General features: G+C 39.0%; 2 protein-coding genes across 3 annotated transcripts in view; one reads left to right on the top strand and one right to left on the bottom strand.

The window, feature by feature from the left end:
• The window catches only part of LOC100513462 (olfactory receptor 10H1-like), a 43,311-nt gene extending 32,124 nt beyond the window's left edge, over positions 1 to 11,187 (bottom strand). For both annotated transcript variants that reach the window (XR_001306993.2, XM_013994646.2), the window contains exon 1: positions 10,879 to 11,187. The gene's annotated coding sequence lies outside the window, so the exon portion shown is untranslated. The remainder of the gene's footprint in view (positions 1 to 10,878) is intronic.
• Positions 23,244 to 24,191, top strand: LOC100513271 (olfactory receptor 1361-like). Its single transcript, XM_003123479.1, has one exon. The coding sequence runs from the start codon at positions 23,244 to 23,246 to the stop codon at positions 24,189 to 24,191; it is 948 nt and encodes a 315-aa protein (XP_003123527.1).

Below are 25,974 nucleotides of genomic sequence, written 5' to 3'. Positions count from 1 at the left end.
CTAAAGATCCCTCAGGCACACAGCTGCCTCTAATCCCATCCAGAGACTAAGCCCCACCCAACAGAGGGATTAGAATCGGCTCCTCCTACCAGGGGGCAGGCATCAGCCCCTCCCATCAGGAAGCCTACAGCAAGCCCCCCATACTGACTTCAGCCACAGGGGGGCAGACATCAGAAGTAAGAGAGGCTACAATTCTACTCTCTGTAAAAAGATCACCACACCAAAAACCTATAAAAATGAATAGACAGAGGACTATAACTCAGATGAGGGAGAAAGGAAAAACCCCAGAAAAACAGCTAAGCCATGAGGAAATTCTCAGCCTCCAGGAAAAAGACTTTAGACTGTTGATGCTGAAGATGATGCAAGACATTGGAAATAAACTGGAGGCAAAGATGAATGACTTACAGGAAACACTGACCAAAGAGATACAAGATATAAAACTTAAACAAGAAGAGATGCAAAATACAATCACTGAAATAAAAAATTCACTAGAAGCAGCTAACAGCAGAATACAGGAGGCAGAAGAAAGAATAAGTGAGGTGGAGGACAGATTAGTGGAAATCACGGATGCAGAACAGAAAAGAGAAAAAAGACTGAAAACAAATGAAGAGAGTCTCAGAGAACTCTGGGACAACGTGAAACGCACCGGCATCCATATTATAGGGGTGCCAGAAGGAGAAGAGAGAGAGGAGACAGAAAAAAATATTCCAAGAGATAATAGCCAAAAACTTCCCTAATATGGGGAAGGAATCACTCACTCAAATCCAGGAAGCACAACGAGTACCATATAAAATAAACCCAAAGAGGAACACCCTGAGACACATACTAATCAAACTGACCAAAATTAAAGACAAAGAGAAAATCTTGAAAGCAGCTAGGGAAAAGAAACAAATAACATACAAGGGAACTCCAATAAGGCTATCGGCAGATTTTTCAACAGAAACTCTGCAGGCCAGAAAGGAGTGGCATGATATACTCAATGTGATGAAAGGAAAAAACCTCCAACCAAGATTACTCTACCCAACCCACACACCTACAGCCAACTCATCTATGACAAAGGAGGCAAGAATATGCAATGGAGAAAGGACAGCTTGTTCAATAAGTGGTGCTGGGAAAACTGGACAGCCACATGGAAAAGAATGAAATTAGAACACTCCCTAACACCATACACAAAAACAAACTCAAAATGGATTAAAGACCTAGATATAAGACCAGACACTATCAAACTCCTAGAAGAAAACATAGGCCAAACACTCTCTGACATAAATGACAGCAACATATTCTCAGATTCACCTCTCAGAGTATTGACAATAAAAAGAAAAATAAACAAATGGAATCTAATCAAACTTCAAAGTTTCTGCACAACAAAGGAAACACTAAACAACACAAAAAGACAATCCACAGAATGGGAGAAAATCTTTGCAAGTGAATCAGCTGACAAGGGATTAATCTCCAAAATTTATAAACAACTTCTGCAGCTCCATACCAAAAAACAAACAAGCCCATCCAAAAATGGGCAGAAGATCTAAACAGACAGTTCTCCAAAGAAGACATACAGATGGCCGAGAAACACATGAAAAGATGTTCAGCGTCACTCATTATTAGAGAAATGCAAATCAAAACCACTCTGAGGTATCACCTTACACCAGCCAGAATGGCCATCATCCAAAAGTCTACAAACAATAAGTCCTGGAGAGGGTGTGGAGAAAAAGGAACCCTAGTACACTGTTGGTGGGATTGTAAATTGGTGCAACCACTGTGGAAAGCAGTATGGAGATTCCTCAGAAAACTAAACATAGAACTACCATTTGACCCAGCAATCCCACTCCTGGGCATCTATCCAGAGAAAACCATGACTTGCAAAGACACATGTACTCCAATGTTCATTGCAGCACTACTTACAATAGCCCAAACATGGAAACAACCTAAATGTCCATAGACAGAGGAGTGGATCCAGAAGATGTGGTACATATACACAATGGAATATTACTCAGCCATTAAAAAGAACGAAATACCAGCATCCATATTTTGCAACATGGATGGACCTAGAAACTATCATGCTAAGTGAAGTCAGCCATACAATGAGACACCAACATCAAATGCTTTCACTGACATGTGGAATCTGAAAAAAGGACAGACGGAACTTCTTTGCAGAACAGATGCTGACTCACAGACATTGAAAAATTTATGGTCTCTGGAGGAGACAGTTTGGGGGGTGGGTGGATGTGCCTGGGCTGTGGGATGGAAATCCTGTGAAATCAGATTGTTATGATCATTATACAACTACAGATGTGATAAATTCATTTGAGTAATAAAAAAAATGGGAAAAGAAAAAAAAAGAATAATAACAAATACAATCCAGTCATATATTAAAAAGCTAATACACTATGATGGTGTGAGGGGTTTATTTTGAGAATGAAAATTTGGTTTGGTATTGCTTTTGTAAAGGATAAGCAATGAGATCCTGCTGTACAGCACAGGGAGCTACATCTAATCACTTGTGATGGAACATGATGGAGGAAAACATGAAAAAGAATGTGTATAGATCTATGACTGGGTCACTTTGCTGTACAGTGGAAATTGACAGAACATTGTAGATAAACTATAGTAAAAATTTTTTAATATATTTGAAAATTAATCACTGTAATTCACCACATTGAAAGAATAAATGAGAAACATTATCTCAGCAGATGTAGGGAAAGCATTTGACAAAATTCATTAATTGTTCATCTGTTAAAAATAAAAGAAAAAAGGAAAACAACTCTCAACTAGCCAGGAGTAGATGGGAAATTTTTCAATATGATAAGAATAGATTTTTTTAATCTAACATCAAACAATGGTGAAAAACTGAATTATTTCCTCTTAAGATTATGAAGAAGCAAGAATGTCTGCTCTCATCTTTTATGTTTAACATTGTACTGGAGGTTCTGGATAGTGCAATAGAAAAGGAAAAGGAATAAAGTCATAAAAAATGTCAAATGCCTTTCTTTTCAGACAACATGATTGTGTACAAAGAAAACTCAAAGGAACCTAGAAGTTACCAGAACTAATAAGTGAATATAGTAAAGTTATAAGAGACAAGGTTAGCATATTAAAACATCAGTTATATGTCCTCCTTTGGCAACAAACAATGGGGAAATAATGTTTGCTTGTAAAAAGACACAATATTGGAGTTCCCTTGCGGCACAGAGGATTAAGGATCTGGTGTTGTCACTGCTGCAATTCAAGTCGATACCTGGTGCAGGGTCGATCCCCGGCCCAGGAATTTCCATATGCCCCAGGCATGGCCAAATAAAAAATAAAAAACATGACATTTTAAAACAATACTACTTGACAGCAAAAATATAAAATACTAGCAATAAATCTAATGAAACATGCAAGACCAATACATTGAAAGTGAAAAGCTTTTTTTTGTGAAATAAAATATTTTAAATAAATGAAGAGATATACCATGTTCACAGCTAAGAAGGCTCAAAGTGGTTAAAATGTCTATTCTTCCAAAATCAATTTATAGAGCCAAAGCAATTCCAACCTAAACCCTACCAGGATTTTAACAGAAATTTACAAACTGAATCTGTATAGAAATTCCAAATGATCTTGAATAAGCTAAGACAATCTTGAAAAAAGGAACAAAGTTTGGGGGCTTACACCATCTAATTGCAAAGCTTATTATAATGTTACAAAAATTAAGACTGTGTGAAATAAGTATTAGGATGGACAAATATATCAAGCAATAGAATAGAGTCCAGAGATATGTATCTGACAGACTTGTATCATCAGTTGATTTTCTGCAAAGCCTGTATTATTAAAGGGAAAGGAAAGTTTTTTCAACAAAGTGGTTAAACACTGGATACCCACACACACAAAAATTAATCTTGACTTACCTCACACCATTTAAAAAAAAATTAAGTTGAGATTGATCATAGACTTAAATGTAAAACCAACAGTTGAAAGCTTCCAGAAGCAATACAGGGCCTCAGAATAGGCATGGGAATACTTTGAAGTACATAAAACACACTAAACTTAAATGATAAAATCAGACTTTATCAAATTTTTTTAAAGTTTACTTATCAAAAGACTCAATGAAGAAAAGGAAAAGGCAAACACAATTGAGAAAAACATTTTAAATAATATATCTAACAACAAATTTATATATAGATATGTAAAGAATCCCCACAAATCAATAATTTAAATAAAATGGGCAAAAGTTTGAAAAGACACATCACAAAAGAAGAGATATGAATAACAAATAAGCATGTGAAAACACGCCTAAAATCATTAGTTATCAAGGAAAGGCAAAGTAACACTACAATATTATTTCACATTGTTTGGGGAAATTTTCAAAGATTGGCGATGCCAAGGGTTGACAAGGATATAGAAAAACTGGAATGTTCCTACTTTGCTCATAAGGGGTATAAAGTGGTGCAATCACTTTGGAAAATTGTTTGGAAGTTTCTATGTTGGTCCACCTGTAGCCAATAATTCAATGTTCACATAAATATCTAAAAGACATGATGCAAGAAGCCTTGACATGTACAAAAATGTTCATAGCAGCTTTATTCATAATACACAAAAGTTGAAACAGCCCAAATATCCATCAACAGAATGGGGAATGTATAAACATAGCATATTATAGTCATACAATGACTAGCAATAAAAAGAATGTGCACATATAATACTTCATTTATTTTTATTCCATTGTATTTGTCTACCACACTTTCGTAACCTATTATCCTCTGGACATTTGAATTGTTTCCACTTTGGGGCTATCATGCTACTAGTAATATTTGTGTACTAGTTTTTGCATGGAAGAAAATTTTCATTTCACTTAGACACACACCTAAGGGAATCCTTGCCAATGTGTACAACTCTTGCTTGTTTTGATTATAGCTACCCTAGTGTGTATGAAATGATATTTCATTGTAGTTTTGATTGGCATTTCCCTACTAATGTGCTTATTGGCCATTCATATATTCTTTTAGAGGAAAGTTTATTTAGATCATTTCCCCATTTTTATTTTACCTTTGTATTATTTTCCATTATAGTTTATTACAAGATATTATATACAGTTCCCTGTGTTATACAGTAGGACCTTGTTGTTCATCTATTTTATATATAGTAATTCATATCTTCTAATCCCAAACTCTGATACATGCTGCAACATGGATGAATCCTGCAAACAATATTATCTAAGTAAAAGAAGCCAGTCATAAAAGATCACAAATATTTTTCATCTAAAATGAAAATTTGTTCATCTAAATGATTCCATTTAGATGAAATGTCCAGAATAGACAAATCTCTAGAGGCAGAAAACAGATTAGAATTTGTCTAGGGCTAGTGGGACTAGGAAGAAATGGGGAGAAACTGCTAATGGGTACATGATTTTTTTTTTCAAATATAAAATGTCCTAAAATTGGATAATGGTAGTTGTTGTATAACCCTGAGATTTTAATTACCCAAAGCTATTGAATTTTATGGTATGTAAATTATATCTCAATTAAGCTGTATTAAAAGTGCAAAAATAACATTGGAAATAAATACAATAATACTAAAGATGGAAGAAGGAGAAGAAGGAGGAGAAGGAGAAGGATAAGAAGAAGAAGGAGAAGAGGAAGGAGATGAGCAAAAAGAAAATCTCAAAAACATTATACCAAATGAAAGAAACCGGACACAAGAGTATGTAACAATCTAATCTATGGTGGTAAAAGCCATAACTGTTGTTGTTCTGCTGATGGTAGGATGGGGTTGACTGGAAAGAGGCAAGAGGGAAGTTTCTGGGGTGATGGGAATGTTCTATATCTTGATTTGGATAGCAATTACATGGGTAAATGCATTTTCTTTTTTTTTTTTTTTTTTTGTCTTTTTTTTTTTTGCTATTTCTTTGGGCCGCTCCCACGGCATATGGAGGTTCCCAGGCTAGGGGTCGAATCGGAGCTGTAGCCACCGGCCTATGCCAGAGACACAGCAACGCGGGATCCGAGCCGCGTCTGCAACCTACACCACAGCTCACGGCAACGCCAGATCGTTAACCCACTGAGGAAGGGCAGGGACCGAACCCGCAACCTCATGGTTCCTAGTCGGATTCGTTAACCACTGCGCCACGATGGGAACTCCCTGGGTAAATGCATTTTCTACTCGGTTCTTGCTTAAGTGCTATGCATTTTACTGTATACAAATTGTACCTTAAAAAAGAAATTTAAAGGAGGGAGGAAAGGAAAATGGGAACAGAAAGTGCAAAGACAAGGGGATATAAAGCAGGATAATATATTTGTATTTAAACAAACTCTTCATTCAAAGCGTTTAGAGTTTCAGAGTTCCCGTCGTGGCTCAGTGGTTAACGAATCCGACTAGGAACCATGAGATTGCGGGTTCGATCCCTGGCCTTGCTCAGTGGGTTAAGGATCCAGTGTTGCTGTGAGCTGTGGTGTAGGTTGCAGAGGGAGCTCGGATCTGGCGTTGCTGTGGCTACAGCTCCAATTAGACCCTAGCCTGGGAACCTCCATATGCCGCAGGAGCGGCCCTAGAAAAAGCAAAAAAAAAAAAAAAAAAAGGGAGGGGTGTTTGGAGTTTCATGGGGAGGGAGGGAGGAGGCAACCATGAGAGGATGAGGTGACTATGAAGCACCAGCAGTGATTGGGCCCGTCACTGAGAAGTCTTTCAAATGCTGTAGATGAATTCATTCCTCAACCTCATTCATATTGATCCCTGAATCTGCCATGGTGTATATTCCAGAGAGTCGCTAAGGGATGATAATATTTCATAATCAAATACAGTAGGTCATTATAAAATATTCTCTGGGGCATATTTCACTATTAGTCATCTAACCAGGCTCAGCTATTTCTCTCCTCAAACATCAAATCTGGGCAATGGCTGCCCCGACTCTGGAGTTCCCCAGGAGAATACGAAAATAATTGCAGTCCAGGGATACAAAAAATGAAGCAGAGTTTTGCTCCAAAACACAAATGGAAAACCACAAAATTGAGGTCAATAAATGTTTAAAGAAATGACTACTGGAGTTCCCGTCGTGGCGCAAGTTTTTATTCATTACATTAATCATGATATGTGCCTTGAAGTAAAACTAGGAATATTATAAAACTCCCATAATTATAAATCCATCTAAATAAGATTTATTTCATTCTTTCTTCTTTAAATTAATATTTACTGGACATGGTTATAAAATATTATGCATGATCTCTGTAGTAGATTACATAATTTATGAGTAAGCATGAATATATCATTCAAAAGCTTTTACTTACAAAATCTGTGTCCAAAAATTGCAATGACCCTATCTAGGGAGGGGGGCCACAGTGTGATTTTAAGCAGAAGAAGGGCACCACTGATTAGCTATAAATGACCCAGAAGCACCAAGGGAATTCTGCCATTTCTAGGACCCTTGAAGCTCTTTCTTCCCCAAAACAAGTACCTCTGAGATAAGGGTCTCTCACTACCCTAGGCTTAAAATAAGTGGAGGAAAAGGAAAAATAAAGAAATGATGTGTGTTTCTATCTTTGCCCAAGAAGCCACACCCAGGAGTGGTTCCATTTAGGGTAAATATTATTTGGTATCTGGATTCCTAACAAGGCATTTGTGGGCTCAGCCCAGGGTACAAGGATTGAGGTAGAGATGCTAAAGGTCTTTCCTGAGGAACCTCAGAAATACCTCACCATCACTCAAAGCCCTGGACCCCATTCTACATGCAACCCAGCTTGCTGTTCCACAGATATCTCCAGATTCAGAAGGCAGAGATGTATATTTCACCCTGAGGTTAGTGCCTGACCTCATAAATCAGCTTCCAGGTAAGTAGGAGAGGTAAAACAGGAAGAAACATAAAGAAAGAGCAAGAGTTCTGGAGTCTGCCAGATCTTAGTCCAGTGGGCTTTAAAAAGTACTTAAAGAAATAACAGCTGGGAGTTCCCATTGTGGCACAGAAGAAATGAATTTGACTAGGAACCATAAGGTTAAGGGTTTGATCCCTGGCCTCACTCAGTGGGTTAAGGATCTGGCATTGCTGTGAAGTGTGGTGTAAGTCACAGAGGCAGCTTGGATCCTGTGTTGCTGTGGCTGCGGCTTAGGCTGGCAGCTGTAGCTCCAATTCAGCCCCTAACCTAGGAACCTCCATATGCCACAGGCATGGCCCTAAAAAGCAAAAAAAAAAGAAAAGAAAAGAAAGAACAGCTAACAGATAAAATCTTCCCTAAAATGGCAAGAGACATAGAAAAGTGATGCTTGGTGAACTCCAAATAGAATAAACCTAAAGAAATCCAAGCTGCCAAGATACATCATAATTAAATTTCTGAAAATTAAAGATAAAGAAAAATCTCAAGACCAGGCAGAAAATTTATGCCTTATCTACAGGGGAAAGCAATAAGGAGTGACAATGGATTTCTCATCAGAAACCATGAGGCCAGAAAGAAATGGCACAATACTTGCTCAGATGCTAAAACAAAAGAACTGTGAATCCAGCAAAAATATCCTTTAGAAATGAAGGAGAAATTAAGACATTCTCAGATGAAAGAAAACTAAGAAAATGTATCTCTAGCAGACCTACTCTAAAAGAACATCTAAAGAAAGTTCTCTGAACATGAAGAAAAATACATGCTGACACATGCATTTAGAGTAATGAATTTAGGCAAAGAGTACCTCATCTGAGTGCCTTCATCAAAGGGTAACAAACCCACCTGTCTGCACCCAGCAAGAAGGAAAAATTAAAATACTACTAAGTAGTCAAAATATATGTTGCAAGTTCTTTGTTATGAAAATTATGCAAACTTTTTATGGATAGAGCCCCAAGTTTCACTCAGGGCGTCAATTCTTACTTTAATTGTGTGGTTCTCTTAAACAAGTTATTGATACTCCTGGAGCTTCAGTTTCCTCATTTGTAAAATAAGTATATTTGCATAAAAATCCCCAAAGTTAGAGATCAGATGTAAAAGTCCCTAACACTGTATAGCACACATAAAACATATAATAAATAATAGCATTATTATGATGGTTATTATTACTTGCTTACCCAGCCTAGAGAAAGGAAAAGAGCAAATTAGAAAATTGTAAACAAACAGACAAACAAAGGAAATAATTTTCCTAAAGGAGCCTTGTAATGTCAAAAATAAAGAAGCAGGTAAAAATAAAATGAGTAAATATAATATACTTTCCTTCTCCCCTTGGGTCATCTAAGTTATATTTAATGGTTGATGCAAAAATTATGATACTGCCAACTGAGGTTCCAAATGTATGTAGAGGAAATGTTTAAAACAATTATATTATCAAAAGAGGAAGGCTAAGCTATGTAAAAGGAAGTTGCTATATTTCATTCAAACTGGTAAAATGATAAGTTTTATATATATCAATTAACTGTGATAAGCTATATATATATAATGTAACACCTATAGTAAACAATTTAAAAAAAACCTACACAAAGAGATACACTCAGAAACACTATGGAATCAATATGGAATTCTAAGGCAGGAAAAAGAAAACAGACAAGTGAAAAACAGTGAACAAATATAAACAACAAATAAAATGGCAGATTTAGGCCCATATGTATCAGTAAGTATATTAGGGGTAAAAGGCCTAAGTACATCAATTAAAAGAGATTGACAGAATATTTTTATATGTTTTATATGTTTTAAAACATAACCCAAATATATGTAGTCTACAAGAAATTCACTTCAAATATGACTGTATAGTCAAATTAAAAATAAAAGGATGGGAAAATACATATGCAAATATTAATGAAAGGAGAGCAAGTGTGACTATATTAATATCAGAGTATATTCAGAGCAAATACATTACCAGAGACAGTGACATTGTATAATGATAAAAGAAGATATAGCAACCCTAAACGCATGTGTGCCAAATAACAAAGCCGCAATATGTGTGAAGCAAAAACTGATAGAACTGAAAGGAGGAATCGACAAATCCACAATTACAGTCCAAAATTTCAACACCCCCTCTCTCAATAATTGATAGACAACTACATAGGAAATCAATGAATGATTCAAAAGAATTCAATAGCACCATCAACTAATGGGATCTATTCAACATTTATGGAATTCTCCGCCCAACAACAGGAGAAAATGTATTCTTTCAAAGTGTCCATAGAACATACACAGACCATATCATAAGACATAAAACAAACTACACCAAACTTTAAAAGAACTGAAATAATACAGAATGTATGCTCTGATCACAATGGAATCAAACTGTAACCAATAACAGAAGACAGGAGGAAAATCTTTCAAACAGTTGGAAACTAAACAATGTATTTCTAAATAATCCATAAGTCAGGGAGAAAGTCTCAAGAGAAATTTTTAAAATATAACAACTTCAAGGGAGAAGGCTCTTGAATTTTCAAACAGTTTACTTTCCACCCCTGGCATCTATGTGTCTTAATAAGAAACCTAGGAGTTCCCATCGTGGCGCAGTGGTTAATGAATCCGACTAGGAACCATGAGGTTGCGGGTTCGGTCCCTGCCCTTGCTCAGTGGGTTAAGGATCCGGCGTTGCCGTGAGCTGTGGTGTAGGTTGCAGACGCGGCTTGGATCCCGAGTTGCTGTGGCTCTGGTGTAGGCCGGTGGCTGCAGCTCCGATTGGACCCCTAGCGTGGGAACCTCCATATGCCGCAGGAGTGGCCCAAGAAATAGCAAAAAAAAAAAAAAAAGAAAACTAGACTGCTTGCTATGTCCTGTTGTTCAAGTCAGATCAACATGATGTAATCAATACTGGAACGGAGTGATAATCTGTGAGATGGATGATCAACTTAGTAAGAAGGTGACAGAGCACTGCTCTTCCTGCTAGGTGACCCTAAAATCCTTCTGGTTGTCCTTGATAATTTGTATGGAGGGAAAAAGAGTACTTGACAGATCAAAAGTTACATACCAGATACCAGGTTCCAGAGGCTATGTTGATGTGCTCCGGGTCATGTCTGGAGTAGAGACTGAACTTAGGATCACTGCTTGATTAAATTTTAAAGAATCCATAATGTCCTCCAAGATCCATATGTTTTCTTCACAGGCCCAAACAGGCAAGTTAAGCGGGAATGTGGTAGGAATCACCATCTCTGCATATTTCAAGTCTGATTTTTGAATGATCTTTTGGATTTCTGCAGGTTTTGGTAATCGGAAGAGTTTATTTGGCGCTAATAACTATGAGAGCCTTCTTCCATGAATCACATTGTCAGTGCTGGGATTCTGCCAGCTGCTGACTGTGTACATGCCAACTGTGTGTTCAGTAATTGGTTCTGAAGTCCAACTAGATCCACTGAGATAAACTCAGGTCAAAATCTCTGAACTCCATAAGCCTTGACTTTTGCTGGTGGCTCACAAAAGCATTTTGGGTCTTAAGGGAGTAGCATACACATGGGCCAGCATCTAGCAGTTCCTGAAAAGTCTACATGTTTCTCCTCTCCCTGTTAGTGGTTGTGGGTCCTCTTGAGTAACTTGTGACAGTGTTGTGGCGTTCTTTATAAAGAAAGCCCAGCCTCCATTTCACACAAGGCTGTACAGATATGGGAACTAATGCCAGTCAGAGAATTATGAATGTCCATTGTGTTGACTCAAGCTGAGTTTCTGTCCACAAGACTCATATTTCAGTCCTAAGGACACCATGACCAATTAGCTATAATCAAAGGTCCCTGTAGGTAAAAACTGGCTGATTACTTCTCCAATTCTGCTGCCCATTACTGTAATTGTGCCCTTACCATAATTGGCTGCAATTCCAGAATCCTACCATCTCTATTAAAATCAGGAATCCCTTTTCAATGAAAGCATATTCCTAGCCTGCAGAGCTTTTCAAAGGTGCTCATGTCATCATTACCGAGGCATTTCTTAATTCCTAAAGGAGAGAGTGTTTTCTGAAATTTCCTGGGGGGGTTAGGGCAAGGATGAGCAATGGGAAGCTTGCACATAATAGCCATACTTTAACTTTCCTATTTCCCTAGGATTTTTACCTTTGATTTTTACCTTTCAGTCACACCAAGTTCCTGAATCTCAGTCTTATTAAATGTATACCACAATGGCATCCAAGTTTCTCTTTGTTAACCAACTGAGCAAATTATTAGAGTGATTCCTAGCTCCCTGAACTCAGAATTCCTAATAATTTCATACATATAAATAACTGCAGGCTCATTCAATATTACCTCCTTTTTTCTTTGATATAGAACTTTTAGAATTGTTCCCCACAAATATTCCCCAGGTTTCTGTTATATAAATTAGCTGAATTTTGTTCTTATTTTGGTAGGAAACCATAGCCTCACAGACCTGAATTTGTAAAATGTCCTTTTCTATCCATATGTTTTGGGTTTCTCTGTTTCAGTGATGAGAATTTGGGTGTGACTTTGGAAATAAAAAAAACACCATGATAGGAAGTTCCCTTGTGGTGAAACAGATTAAGGATCTGGCATTGCTACAGTTGTGCCATGGGCCACAACTGCAGCTCAGTTTTGATCCCTGGCCTGGGAACTTTCACATGCTGCAGGTGCAGCCAAAAAACAAAAACAAAACAAAACAAAACACTGTGACATCAGAGAATCTATTGAGTTTCTGAGTCTTGGGTAAGCAGAATAATGCCCCCCCAAAAATATGCCTATGTTGTAATCCCCAGAGCCTGTGAATATATTAGGTTGTAGTTTAAAGAGGAAATAAAGTTGTAGATGGAATTAAGTTTGCTAACCAGCTGACCTTAAAATGAGATTATCCTAGATTATCCTTATGGGCCCAAATGTAATCAAAAGTGTCCTTAAAATTTTGAGAACTGTCGGATTTTGGTGATAGGCATACTAAGGCTCATTGTAAATCTCTCTCAGTGAAAATGATAAAAAAGTGGGGGTTACAATACTCATATCAGACAAAATAGACTTTAAAACAAAGGCTATAAAGAAAGATAAAGAAGGACACTATATAACAATAAAAGAATTCTCGATATAAGGAGAGAATATTACATCCATCAACATATATGCACCCAATATGGGAGCACCCAAATACATAAAACAAATGACAACAGACATAAAGGGAGAAATTGATGGGACTATAATAGTAGGTGATGTTAACACTCCACTCACATCAGTGGACAGATCTTTGAGACAGCAAATCAGTAAGGCAACAGAGATCATAAATAATATGGAAGAAGAGTTAGACTTAATTGACATCTTCCAGACCTCACATCAAAAAAGTAGAATACACATTCTTTTCAAGCATACATGGAACATTCTTTAGGATTGACCACATACTAGGACACACACACACAAACTCTCAACAAGTTTCAGAGTATAGAAATTATTTCAAGCATCATTTCTGACCACAATGGTATAAAATAAGAAATCAACCATAGAAAAAGAGACAAAAAAAATTACATGGAAACTAAACAAACATGCTACTAAAAAACCCATGTGTTAATGAGGAAATCAAATGACAACCAAACAAAATCTATGGGATATAGCAAAAGCAGTTCTTGGAGGGAAGTTCATAGCAATACAGGCTTTCCTTGAAACGTAAGAAAAATCTCAAATAAACAACCTAACCTAACACCTAAAGGAATTAGAAAGAATAGCTAGCAAAACTTAAAATCAGCAAAAAGAAGGAAATAATAAAAATCATAGAGGACATAAATAAAATAGAGATTTAAAAAACAATAGAATAGGGAGCTTGGTGTTATCAGATACAACTTAGAATAGATTTACAAGGAGATCCTGCTGAGTAGCATTGAGAACTATGTCTAGATACTCATATTGCAACAGAACAAAGGGTGGGGGGAAAAATGTATACATGTAAGGATAACTTGATCCCCTTGCTGTACAATGGGAAAAAATAAATATAAATAAAAATAAACAATAGAAAAAAACCAATAAATCAAGAGCTGGTTCTTTGAAAGGATAAACAAAATTGACAAACCTCTGGTCAGGGTCATCAAGAAAAAGAGAGAGAACCCAAATAAACAAAATATGAAGTGAAAAAGGAGAGATTATCATGCTAAGTGAATTCAGAAAGAGAAAGACAAATACCACATGATATCGCTTATATGTGGTATCTAAAATATGGCACAAGTGAGCCTACCTACAAAACAGAAAAAGATTCGCAGACATGTAGAACAGACCTGTTGTTGCCAAGGAGGAGGAGGAGGAAGCGGGATGGACAGGGAGTTCGAGGTTGGTAGATGCAGACTATGACATATTGAAGGGATAAACAAAAAGGTTATACTGTAGAGCACAGGGAACTATATTCAATATCCTGAGATAAACCATAATGGAAAAGAATATATGAAAGAATATATATATATATATATATATATATTCATATATATATATATGAATCTTTTGCTGTACAGCAGAAATTAATGCAACATTTAAATCAACTATACTTAAATAAAAATAAAAAGTAAAAAAACCCTCTCTCAATCTTTGTATCCATTAGAAAGTTTTATAATAAAAAAGTAAGTGTAAATTTTTTTAATGTTTGATGTCATGAAAGACCAAGAAAATCTGAGGGACCACTTAGGACGAAGGAGAAAAAAGAAACAGGACAGCTAGATACACCTGATTCTAGACCAGCTCTTGGATCAGAGGGAAAAAATTCTGCTATAAATTACAGACATTTGGGGGTAATTGGACACATTGGAATCTGGATTATCTATTAGACAATAAAATTGTGCCAATGATTAATTTTTTGAACTTGATAAATTTACCATTTTTTTAAAGAGAATACCCTTGTTTTTAGGAAATATACAGTGAAAGTATTTAGGGATAAAGGAGCATTATGTCTAAAACTTGCCCTCAAGTGGTTCAGGAAATAAAATAGAGAGAGATGGAGAAACTTTAAAATGTAAAGAACGAAAAGGTTAACAATTGGTGAAACTGAGGAAAAGATGCAGAGTATATATTTAAAATTATTATTTTAAGTAATTAGTATTTTAAAGTGACTATTTTGTGAATGTATACATATATCAAAACTTATCTAATTTTGAACTCTAAATTTGTGTCATATATTGTATACCTCAAATGGGTTTAGAAGTAAAGTAGATAAAAGAATGGAGAGGGAATGAGTGGTGCAAAGGTAGAAAGGTGTGGGAAAGGAATGTGTCAGGAGGGAAGGACACTTCCTCCTAGTTAAGAATTTGGGTTTCATGGAGATGAGACAACTATGGGAGAAGAGCTGGGGGAGCTGGGAGGCCATCGAAGGTTGTTTTTCTGCAGCCACACATGAGGAAAGATCTACACCCTCCAATATGCATTTCCCAGTTCTGACGCTGGGAGCCGCCAATACACCTCCACTCCCTTGGTTTTTTAGAAGCCCGGGAAAATGTTCCAAAGTCTAGATAGAAATCCTATAAAATTGGATTGTGATGATCATTGTACAACTATAAATGTAATAAATTAATTGAGATAAAAAACATACAGTGTGATGATGAAAAACCTAAAAGCAAGGCTGAAAAATAAAAAAATCAATAAATTTTGAAAGACTTGTCTTCTTAAACTGACAGGATGTCAACTTAATTCATTGTTGTCTTGAGCATTCACCCAAAATGTCATTAGGTTGGGTAGTTATTTGTGGGTTAGGAGTGCTCCTTTTACAAGAATTTCTGCAGAGGCACAAAATGTATATTCTGGGCAATTATGCTATATAGTAGCCCTGAATGTAAGAAAATGAGAACTTTCATTTACATTAGTTTTTATCTTCCAAAAAATTTTAAAATAATAATTAGAGAATGGACAAAAGACTTGAACACTTGTACACTTCACCAAATAGGATATACCAATAGGCTATATAAAGCAGCACATGGAAAGATGTTCAACATCATTAGCCATTAGGGAAAGGCAAGTTAAAGCCATGATGAGGAGTTCCCGTCATGGCGCAGCAGAAATGAATCCAACTAGGAACCATGAGGTTACAGGTTTGATCCCTGGCCTTGCTCAGTGGTTTAAGGATCTGGCATTGCCATGAGCTGTGGTGTAGGTCCCAGACTAGGCTTGGATCTGACGTTGCTGTGGCTGTGGCATAGGCCAGCAGCTACAGCTCCGATTGGACCCCTAGCCTGGAAACCTCCATATGCCATGGGAGTGGCCCTAAAAAGACAAAAAGGAAAAAAAGAAAAAAAAAGCCATGATAAAATGCCACAGCACATCTATTAAAATGGCTTAAATTAAAACACTGACAAGAAAAAGTGTGAACAAGGATGCAAAGTAGCAAAATTCTCCTACATGACTGGTGGGAATGTAAAATGGTGTGGAAAAGAGTTTGCAATTTTCTTATAAAACTCAACCTATACTTACCATATAATGCAGAAATCTTACTCCTGGGTACTTACCTTAGAGAAATGAAAACTTGAATATTTGAGTACATAAATATTCAGAGCAGCTATATTTGTAAGAGCCAAAAGCTGGTAATAACTTAAATGTCCTTGAACTAGCAAATGTCTAAGCAAACAGCACTTCATCCATACAATGGAGTATAACTCAGCAATAAAAAAGAAGAGACTATTGATACATGTGACAACCTGGATGGTTCTCTAGGGTAATGCTGAGTAAAATAAACCAATCTCAAAAGGTCACATGCCATATGGTATTATTTACATAGCATTCTCAAAATGACAGAGTTATGGGGGTTGTGACTGCCAGATTATGATTGCCAAGGGTTAGGAAAGTGTAGGGGTGTTGACTACAAAGAGGCAGCATGAGGGAGTTTCTTTGGATGATGGAACATTCTGTGTCCTGATTGTGGCAGTGGTTCTATGAATCTAAACAAATGATAAAATTTCATAGAGTGTTTCAAAGGAGTTGAGTGCACATTAAAATTGGTGAACTCCAAATAAGGTCTTTAGTTAATAGTGTCAATGTTAATGTCCTGGTTTTTATAATTGCCTATAATTATATATAATATTTATATATAAATATGTAATGTATAATTATATTTAAAGTATATATAAATATATATAATCATATAATTGTAGGAGATTTTTATTGGGGGAAGCTGAATGAAGGTTACTTGGAACCTCTCTGTATTGTGCTTTCGACTTCCATGTGGGTCTAAAATTATTTCAAAACAAAAAATAAAAATAATGCAAAACATCACTAATTATTAGTTAAATGCAAAAAAAAAAAAAAAAAAAACTTACAGTGAGATACCACCTCACACAGTCAGAATGGCCATCATTAACAAGTCCACAAATAACAAATGCTGGAGAGAGTGTGGAGAAAAAGGAAACCTCTTACACTGTTAGTTCCTACTGTTGGTGGGAATGTAAATTGGTACAACCACCATGGAAGACAGTATGGAGGTTCCTCAGAAAACTAAAACTAGAACTAAGATATGATCCAGCAATCCCACTCCTGGGCATATATTTGGACAAAACTATAATTCAAAAATATGCATGCACCCCAGTGTTCATGCAGCACCATTTACAATAGCCAAGACATGGAAACAATCTAAATATCCATCAACAGATGAATGGATTAAAATGCGGTACATATATACAATGGAATACTACTCTACCTTTAAAAAAGAATAAAAAAATGCCATTCGCAGTAACATGGATGCAACTAGAGATTTTCATAGTAAGTGAAGTAAGTCAGAAATAGAAAGACAAATACCATATGATACACTTATAAGTGGAATCTAAAATATAGCACAAATTAATTTACCTACAAAACAGAGAGAGATTCAGAATCTTAGAGGAGAGACTTGTGGTTGTCAAGGGGGAGGGAGAAAGATTGGCTGGGAGTATGCAGTTAATAGCTGCAAACTATTACTAGAATGGATAAACAACAAGGTCCTACTGTATAGCCCAGGGAACTATATCGAATCTCCCAGAATAGACTGTGATGGAAAAGAATATAAAAGAGAATGTATAAATGTGCATAACTGAATCACTTTGCTGTATAGCAGAAATTGGCACCACATTGTAAATCAACTACACTTTAAAAAAATAATAAATAAAAATTTTTAAATGTAAAATAAGATGTACTTTACTAATATTTTCTATTCGCTCAGCTGAATCTAGCTTTCAGCCTACTTTCATGTGCATAATGCAGTTTTCATGTGCCAAAATAAGTAGATCTGCAGGGTGTATTATCCATTTTTATTTCAACCAATACTCAAAAATAACTTCCATAACATAAAAGACCACAAGCTGACCCTAATGCTGACCAAAAATTGTTGGCGGAGATGTGTCAACCCTTAAAATGTCTAACCTCTACATCAGACATGCTGGGAGGGGAAAAGGCATCAGTTGCAATTAGACATAGTCAAATATTTTTCAATTGTCAAAAGTAATTTATGATGTGTTTCTATACATGACCCTTAACTTTTGCCCCAGAGTACCTTGAAGTATTAACTACTGTTAGTGTTATTTTTGGAGTGGTTTGAAACAACCAAGAGTTTATTTCATCCTAATAAGTTCCCCTTTTTAAGTTAAATATAGGAGACATGTTTCATAATGTCCATAATGCTACTATAGTGGAGAAATATTTAGTTTTTGAATAAATATAATTGAAGCAGAAGTATGTGCTCAAACATATTTTACCAATACATATGCAAGGTTGAAAATATTTTGGAACATAAAAAATGCTCAAAATGATGATTCTTCAGGGAATGCCAGTCAGAACCTCAATGAGTCACCATTAGGATAACTGCAATAAAGTAGACAGATAAGGAATTCTCGCTGCAGTGCAGTAGGTTAAGGATTCAGCATTTCTGCAGCTGTGGCTTAAATGGCGCCTGCAGCTTAGATTGATCCATATGCCATGGATGCAACAACAACAAAAAAAAGACAGATAAGGTTAGGAAGGATATGGAGAAATTAGAACCCTTGAGCACTGTTGGTAGGAACGGAAATTGGTACAGCCACTGTGGAAAACATAATAAAAAATAGAATTACCATGTGATCCAGCAATTCCAATTCTAGTTATATACACAAAAGAAGTGAAAGCATTGTCTTGAAGAGCTAGTTGTACACGTGTTCATATCGGCATTATTTATAATAGCTAAAGTGTGGAAGCAACCCGAGTGTTTATGAGCGGATAAGCAAAATGTGGCATATACATGCAATGGAATATTATTCAACCCTAAAAAGGGAAGAAGTTCTGACACTTGCTACAACATGGATAAACATGAAGCTATTCTTCGTGAAATAAGTCACTCATGAAAAACAAATACTGTGTGTTTTCACTTACATGAAATACTTAAAATAGTCAAAATTATAGAGATATAAAGTAAAATGGTGGTCACCGCTGACTGGAGGATGGGAGGAATGGGGAGCGAGTTTCTGAGAGATGTAGACTTTCGGTTTTATAAGATGAAAGAATTATAGAGATGGATGGTAGTGATGGCTGCACAGTATTGTACACTTAAAAAAAGGATAAGAGGACAAAATGTATGTTATGTATATTTTAACACTATAAAATATTTTTTTAGGGCCGCACCCATGACATATGGAGGTTCCCAGGCTAGGGGTCTAATCGGAGCTGTAACCGCTAGCCTATACCACAGCCACAGCAACAGTAGATCCAAGCCACGTCTACGACTTACACCATAGCTCACGGCAATGCCAGATCCTCAACCTGCTGAGCGAGGCCAGGGATCGAACCTGCAACTTCATGGTTCCTAGTTGGATTCATTTCTGCTGCGCCACAAAGGGAAGTCCTATAAAAGTATTTTAAAAACACAATGAGATAGCCATTTCACTCGTTAAGGTGGCAATAATAAAAAAGATAAATCAGAACAGCTGTATGTGTAGAAATTGGAACACTTACACATTGCTGGTGGGAAAGTAAAATGGTGCAGCCACTGTAGAAAATAGTTTGGTGGTCCTTCAAAAAGTTTAACATAGAACTGCTACCTGACCCAACAATTCTGATCCTAGGGATGTACCCAAAAGAACTGAAAACAGGGACTTGAACAGATAGTTGAATGCCAATATTCATAGCAGCACAATTCACAGTAACTTAAAGGTAGAAACAACCTAAATGTCTATCAGTGGGTGAGTAGATAAACAAAGCGTGGTTTGTTTATAATTTGTTTATATTGTAACACAATGGAGTATTACTTCAGTCATGAAAAAGAATGAAGCACTGACACAGGCTATAATGTAGTCGAACCTCAAAAACATGATGCTGACTGACAGAACTCAGTTGTAAAGGGTAAAACATAATATGATTGTATTTATATGAAATGTCCAGAATAGCTAAATCCACAGGGATGGATTAGAGGGTGGGGGAGGGGAAAGAGAGAGTGACTGCTAATGGGTATGAAGTTTCCTGGTGGGAGGATGAAGATGGTTTAGAACTAAAGAGAGGTGGTTGCTGAACAACATTGTGAATGTGCTAAAATGCCACTAAATCATTTGATTTTTTTTCCTTTTTTGGCCAGCCCATGGTCTATGGAGTACCCAGGTCAGTAGGCAGTTACAACCTACTGCAGCTTTGGCAACACCAGATCTTTAACCCACTGTGAAGGGTTAGGGATCAAACCTAAATCCTGGCACTACAGAGACATCAAGGATCCCATTGTGCCAGAGCAGGAATTTCAAATTGTTCACTTTCAAATGGTGACTTCTTATGTCATGTGAAATTCACCTCAATTAGGAAGTAAAGGTTCTTAGGCCACTGCTCCCTGCAGGGGGAGACAGGGACATACCTCGGTGGTCAGACAGGTCCCCCAGAGCTTGGCAAATCCACTGGACCCAAGCCCCACAGGGAGGTCTCCCAAAGAGACCCAGAGCCCCCATGACCCTGAGCTCAGGCATAAAGACAAAAGCCCAGAACAAGCTGTGGTTGCCCTCCTCTCCAAAGACACAAGCCAGCAGGGACAGAGTGTGGAGAGGACGATTAGCAAGTGCCCTAACAAGACACAGGGGACTGAGCCCTAGGTGTGAGGATGAAGGGGTAAATTGGGCTCTGGCAGTTCCTCGTGTTCCATTCTGTGAGGCCAAAGACCTACGTCCATGTTGCACACACTTCAGGAAACTCTCCAAGGAAAAGCTCTCTCACCTCCTGCCAAACATCTCCAAAGCCTGATGGGAAGCCTCCCATAGATGAGTGGGGGGAGAGGGAAGCAGACAGGGAAAGAAAACAGCAAGTAGAGGGGTGGCCGTGAGTCACCAGCTAGGCTTGCTGTGTGACCTTGGGGAAGTGACTTTACTTCTCTGAGCCTTAGTTCATTAGTCTGTATAATGAGCCCAAATAAAACTGGAGCGCCCTGAGTGTGTGAGCCCTGCTAAGAGGTTCCAGCTTCTAGGTCCTGCATCACAGAGTCTTAAGGGCTTTGGAACAAGAGAGTCTATGAGATCCTGGAGAGAGGATTGTTCTCTCTGAGCCTCCTCGTCCTATAAAAGGAGGTAAGAGTGCCTGTCTTAGACGGTTAAGATGAAGCATGTAGAATTGCTTGTCATAGTGTCAGGTGCACAGGAAGCATGCAAGAAATAATGCCAGCTATTAGTAACAGAGCAATAGGGAGCCAGGGCAAGATTTGAAGCAAGAGAAAGGCAGGTCATTTCACCCTGTGGATGGCAACTGTGGGGGGCTGAACCGGAAGAGCAAGCCTGGAGCCAAAGTGACCAGAGAAGGAATGGGTTGAAAATCTAAGATTGACAAGATAGGAATCTGGTCGGGTGCTGGGAAAAAGAGGAGGAATCAGGAAAAAGAGAGGAGTGTCAGGTAAATCTCAGGATGAGGGGCTGGAGGAGACCTGGCTGCCACCCAAATCTCTGGCCCAGATGATCAAGGGATCAGAGGGATCCCCAGGAATCTCAGATACAGAGGAAGAACAGAAGTGAGTGTAGACCCTGAGCTGGGTTGACAGAAGGTTTGTGGGGGCTGGGCAGGCTCAGCCAAATGGGCACCCAAGAGATGTATCTTGACCCTCTGGATGCGAGCTCAAGGGACAGTGATCTTGCACAGAGAACGGGGTGGACTCTCAACATTTTTTTTTTTTTTTTTTTTTTTTTTGCTCACCCATCCAGTCTTCTCACTCCTAGTGAGTTCCTTGAGGAGGGTAAGACCCAAAATATGCAGGGGGAAGGGATGTGTGCATGTGTGTCTGTGTGTGTGTAGTACTTCATGTATGCAAAAAAACCCACATAAATCATAGGTCAAGCGGTAACACAGCTGTATTCATCATCCAACTTAAGTAAAACGTCTGTGTACATCCCCTTTGCTTTCATACTCATTGCCCCCTTCGCTGTCTGTCTCTCTTTCTCCCTCTCTTTCTCTCTTCTCTCCTCCTCTCTCCCTCTCTCCCACTGCTTCCTCTCTCTCTTACTCACTCTTTCTCCCTCCTCCACCATCTCTTCCTCTCTCCCCCATCTGCCCCCACCTCTCTCCCTCTCTCTTTCCCTTTTCCTCTCCCTCCCCTGCTCCTCTCTCTGAAATAACCAATATCCCACCTCCAGTCTTTATCTCTCCCATGTGCATTTTTCGCCTTTACTACACAGGATCTGTCCACCAACAGTATAAACAATCGTGCTGCATGCTTCGGAACTTCACATACATGGCATTAATTCTGCATACATTCTTCAATGATTGTTTTCTCCTGTAGCTGAGATTCATCCAGGTTGGTGTAAGCAGTTCCACATTTGTTCCATTTCTGTGACACTAGAAGCATCCACCAAGTGGGAGTGTCATATTTGATGGGCACACTCCTATTGTGGATGGAGGCATCCTTTGTTTGGATTCTCCCCAAAACAGATGCTAGGTCAAGGACTTCAGGTTGAATAGGTTATTTAGGAAATAACCCAAGGCACTTTAGGGGGAGGGAGGTATGGTTGAGTAGGTTCCTGCTGTGGGCAACTGAGGAGGCCATCCTTCAAAGGATCCATGAGAGAATATACCCCAGGACTGTTTCACTCATAAGTGAATGCACCCAACATGGCCTCTCCCTCACTGGCCAAAAGTCACTCTTGGGTGTCAACTCTCACCACTTCTTCATTACCCTGGGTGCAGACTGAGCCTGCTCCAGTGGCCCAATAGAGCCCTGGGGCATAGACATACAGGTGGTAGAGGTGAGAAATGGCCAGTGTGCTTGGGAGCTGACCACCAAGCTGCAGGTGACATCCTGCAGGTGGGCTGTGGGGAATGAATGGTGTGTTCACTAATGGAAATGATACAGCAAATGGGTGGGGGTCCAGCTGAAGGAGGCAATGGGAGCAATTAAGGAAGGGCTGAACTATCAAGAGCGGATGAGATCCAGGGTGCCACGGAGGGGCTGGCCTTGACCAGAACCCTGGACAGCTCCTCTGTTTCCTTTCTGATTTGATTCAGGATGGCCCTTGAGGGGGCAAATCTCACCTTGTTCTCTGAGTTCCTGCTCTTGGGCCTCTCAGAGGACCCCAAGCAACAGCAGCTGCTATTCATACTCTTCCTGAGCATGTATCTGGTCATGGGCTTGGGGAACCTGCTCATTATCCTGGCCATTGTCACTGATGCCCGGCTTCATACTCCCATGTACTTCTTCCTGGCCAGCCTGGCCTTTGTAGACATTTGCTTCACCTCCACCACCATCCCCAAGATGCTGGCCAACCATGTGTCAGGACACAAAGGGATCCCTTATGCCAGCTGCCTGACCCAGATGTTCTTCTTCATCTGGTTCGCTGGCATTGACAGCTTCTTGCTGACGGCCATGGCCTATGACCGCTACATGGCCATCTGTCACCCTCTGCACTATGCCACATCTGTGACGCCACAGCTCTGTGGCCTCCTGGTGGCGGCATCCTGGGCTGCAGCCTTCGGGAATGCCTTGACCCACACAGTGTTACTGACCCGCCTCTCGTTCTGCACCCACAACCGGATCCCCCATTTCTTCTGTGACCTCAGCCCTCTACTGAAGCTGGCCTGCTCTGATACCTTCCTCAACAACGCAATGGTGTACACTGTGGGAGCCCTGCCCATCATCACCCCCTTTGTGGGCATCTTGCTCTCCTACACACACATTTTTGCCGCTGTGCTGAGGATCCCATCCACGCGAGGCAAGCAAAAGGCCTTTTCCACTTGTGGTTCTCATCTCTCTGTGGTGTCCCTGTTCTATGGCACACTCATTGGGGTTTATTTCAGCCCCACATCCTCCCACACAGCCCAGAAGGACACAGCCGCTGCAGTGATGTACACCGTGGTCACACCCATGCTGAATCCCTTCATCTACAGCCTACGCAACAGTGACATGAAGGGTGCTTTGAGGGCCCTCATTAGCAGGAGACCAATTCTTACTCTGTGACCACAGCATTGGAGCAACAGGGTGTCCAAATACAGTGCCCATCCGTCCTGAACTGCCCTGCACAGTCTTAGATACTTCCTTCATATCTCTCTTCATTCGTTTGTTTATTGCTTCATCCTTCCAGCACCTATTTATTGAACATCCATTCTTTCCACTATTTGCTGTTTACTATGGACTGTTTACACTCTTTTAAGGGTCTGGCATGGGACAAACAAAATCCCTAACCTTCTGGTGCTTACACAGCAGCCTGAAGAACACATTGTGATTAAAAGAAAGTTCTCCGGAAATGAGAGAGGACAGGATCCCAGTCCCTCTTTGGGTTAAGGGTCACGTTAAGCTGCTCTAACAAAGAGACCCAAATGCAAAAGCTCAAAGGTCAGAAGATTTTGCAGACTGAACTCTTCCGGGCGGGGCGGGGGCGCAGGTAGAAATACAGTTCCTTCGAAAAACTTAGCAGACATCTGGTTTGGTTGCTTCTAGTTAGTTCCATTTCTAAGAACCACATTCAGTGTTCTTTTCTAGCCAGGGTTCTTGTTTTTTTTTTTTTTTTTTTTTCTTTTTTGTCTTTTTAGGGCCTTACCCGAGGCACATGGAGTTTCCCAGGATAGAGGTCTAATAGGAGCTGTTGCCTCCGGCCAACGCCAGAGCCACAGCAATGCCAGATCCGAGCTGCCTCTGTGACCTACACCACAGCTCACTGCGACGCAGGATCCTTAGCCCACTGATCAAGGCCAGGGATCAAACCCAAAACCTCACGGTTCCTAGTCGGATTCATTTCCGCTGCACCACAACGGGAACTCCCTTGTGTCTATTTAATTGGCTGTGTTTGCTTCCTTGAACCACCTACATCTTTATTATTCTCTATTAATGGACACTTGGAATAATAGCCTCAGGCAATAGGCAATATCCTTATTTACACTATTTAGGAGACACAGGGGAAAATGTTGGCTCTTCCACTCCTGCGGTGTCTCTTACTTTGAAAAGTGGCCAATTTTTGTCTAAGAGCATGTCTTTCTTGTAATTCCTTGATGCAAGCAGCAAGGAGCAACCAACTAGCATTCATTCTAATTCTTTCCAATCACTTCAAGAAACACAAGCATGGCAGTATATGACATACCATTCAGATTATCACAGGTTTTACCAAATGTTGTTCTTTGTAAGAACAAAGGTCACCAGCTTTCCAGTCTGCAATATTTGTGTCCTCACCACCAGGTCACTAAGCCAAGGCAACCAATTTTTCATTTTTTTGTGACTGCAACACCGCACTTCTGAGACCAGTTTTTGTATTAGTTAGGGTTGACTAGCCTGCTAGCTGGGGCTTCTGTAACAAAATACCACAAACCATATGGATTAAATAAGAGAGATGTATTGTCTTGCAATTCTGGAGACCAGAAGTCTGAAATCAAGGTGTTCACAGTTTGTTTTCTTTTGAGGCTGTGATGGAGAATCTGTCTGATGCTTCTCCCCTCACGTCTGGTGATTTACTGGCTACCTTTGGTGTCCCTTTACTTGTAGATATTTGCCTTCATCTTCACATATCTTCCTCCATGTGCGCATGTTTACTTCCAAATGTCCCCCTTTTATAAAGTCACTAGTTACCTTGGATTAGGAACCGCCCTACACCAGTATGACATCATCTTAACTATTATTTTCAAATAAGTACACATTCTGAGTACTGGAGATTAGAGTTTCAACATGCACATTTGGGGAAAGGATGTAATTCAACAATAACATTTGCTTTTTAAAAAAGAGACTGAAAAAGTATAGGCTCAAGCGAGGTTGA

This window comes from Sus scrofa, chromosome 2 (assembly GCF_000003025.6).
Source record: "Sus scrofa isolate TJ Tabasco breed Duroc chromosome 2, Sscrofa11.1, whole genome shotgun sequence".
Classification (NCBI taxonomy): domain Eukaryota; kingdom Metazoa; phylum Chordata; class Mammalia; order Artiodactyla; family Suidae; genus Sus; species Sus scrofa.
This window is presented reverse-complemented; position numbering and strand designations above follow the sequence as displayed.